Source organism: Bufo bufo, chromosome 11, assembly GCF_905171765.1.
Source record: "Bufo bufo chromosome 11, aBufBuf1.1, whole genome shotgun sequence".
Taxonomy (NCBI): Eukaryota; Metazoa; Chordata; class Amphibia; order Anura; family Bufonidae; genus Bufo; species Bufo bufo.
The window spans coordinates 84,807,598-84,809,598 of record NC_053399.1 but is presented as its reverse complement, the minus strand read 5'-3'; the positions used below and the strand labels follow the sequence as shown (position 1 = coordinate 84,809,598).

General features: G+C 36.2%; 1 protein-coding gene across 1 annotated transcript; it reads left to right on the top strand.

Annotated features, from left to right (window-relative positions):
- Positions 1–1,028: 1,028 nt before the first annotated feature.
- Positions 1,029–2,001, top strand: LOC120981995 (olfactory receptor 12D2-like). Its single transcript, XM_040411838.1, has one exon. The coding sequence runs from the start codon at positions 1,078–1,080 to the stop codon at positions 1,999–2,001; it is 924 nt and encodes a 307-aa protein (XP_040267772.1). The 5' UTR covers positions 1,029–1,077.

Below are 2,001 nucleotides of genomic sequence, written 5' to 3'. Positions count from 1 at the left end.
GGCCACACACACTACTGAGCCTCATTTTGACTTGTTTTAAGGACATTACATCAAAGTTGGATCAGCCTGTAGTGTGTTTTTCCACTTTAATTTTGAGTGTGACTCCAAATCCAGACCTCCATTGAAAAATTTGATTTTTGTGTGATTTTGTTGTCAGCACATTCAACTATGTTAAGAACAAAGTATTTCAGAAGAATATTTAATTAATTCAGATCTAGGATGTGTTATTTTTGTGTTCCTTTTATTTTTTTGAGCAGTGTATTTAAGAAGCTGTAGTGTCAATCCAGTAAGCGAGACAACCACAAAACCCATAGAAAACAAAAGGAAAAAACAGAATATATGTGTATCCAAAAACTGAGGAATTGAGACAGCATGTCCTGCATGTGAAGTTTTTTTCCAGATACAACATTTTGCCAATAAGCCTTTTTCAAGCATATTGCCAAAATGTTGCATCTGGAATAAACCTCACATGAAGGATGCGCTGTCTCCATACCTAAATTTTTGGATACATGGATTTCCTGTTTACTAAGGGAAGCTCACCACTTCCCCTGGAAACGCTCACCGACAGACCATTTCAAACAGGAGTGCTGTGTATTCTTTTTTTGTAAAATAAAATATATGTTGATCACCGTGCTCTATTGGATCCTTGGAGAACTGTATGGTACTATATATGAGCGATGGACTCTATATGGCCTCAATCAGCTCTCCAAAATTGTGGATCTCAATCCCTGGACTCCATCAAGCATTCTAAATTTTTTATAGAATATTTAAATATTAATTTAAATGAAATATTACCAATATTAAAATGTATTCTATTGTAGCTTATAATAGTGTCTATTGTCCCTAATCATTTTGAAATATAAGTAATCATGTTAGTCCGTAGTATGTTGAGTCCAAGGAAGAAGTAAAACTCTCATTATCTATATTTGCAGTGATACCACAAACCCATAATTTAATGTATGGTTTATATGGAAAGCTTGATATAGGAGTTGAAATCTAGTGTATTCGAAAAATTTGATGAGATTTAAGCTTTCTTAGCATTTTTTTCCACCAATATTTTCCTATGTAAACACTCTAATGGATGTGGCAAATTACACCTCCATCTCTGACTTTGTCTTGCTTGGCTTGACCGATATAGCAACGCTTCAAGTGTTCTTGTTCATATTTTTCTTGATGTTTTATATAATCAATTTGATAGGCAACCTCTCCATCATGGTCATCACCATTATAGATAAAAACCTCCATACCCCTATGTATTACTTTTTATGGAATTTATCATTCCTGGATATCTGCTATTCTTCTGTGGCTGTCCCAAAGATGCTGAGGGATTTTCTGGTCTCGGAAAAGATCATCTCTTTTGCTGGCTGCATTTTGCAGATGCATTTCTTCCATTTTTTAGGAAGCACAGAAGTTATGCTCCTAACAGCAATGTCATATGATCGATATGTCGCCATTGGTAATCCTTTGCGTTATTCTGCAATCATGAATACTAGAGCTTGTCAGAGTTTGGCATTTGGCTCCTGGATTACTGGATATTTCCATTCCCTGTTACATACACTGATGGCAGCAAGGCTTCCATTTTGTGGACCAAATTTGGTGAAACATTTTTTCTGTGATATTAAACCAGTGCTTAAGTTGGCCTGTACCGATACTTCTCTCAATCTGAAACTTCTCACAAGGGTCACAGGAACGTTGGCCACAACAACTTTATTACTAACTCTTCTCTCATATGTTTTCATCAGCAAATTCCTGCTAAAGATACGGACAGCCGAAAGTCGAAAGCGTGCATTGTCCACCTGTAGTGCTCATCTTACTGTTGTCTTTTTGCTGTATGGAACAGCTATTTTTACATATTTACGCCCTTCAACCCAAGACTCCTTAGATCAAGACCGAGCAGCTGCTGTTCTGTTCACCGTTATAACTCCAGCCTTAAATCCAATAATATATACACTAAGGAACAAAGATATCAAGAAAGCCATGAAGAAACTTGTTAAGACATAA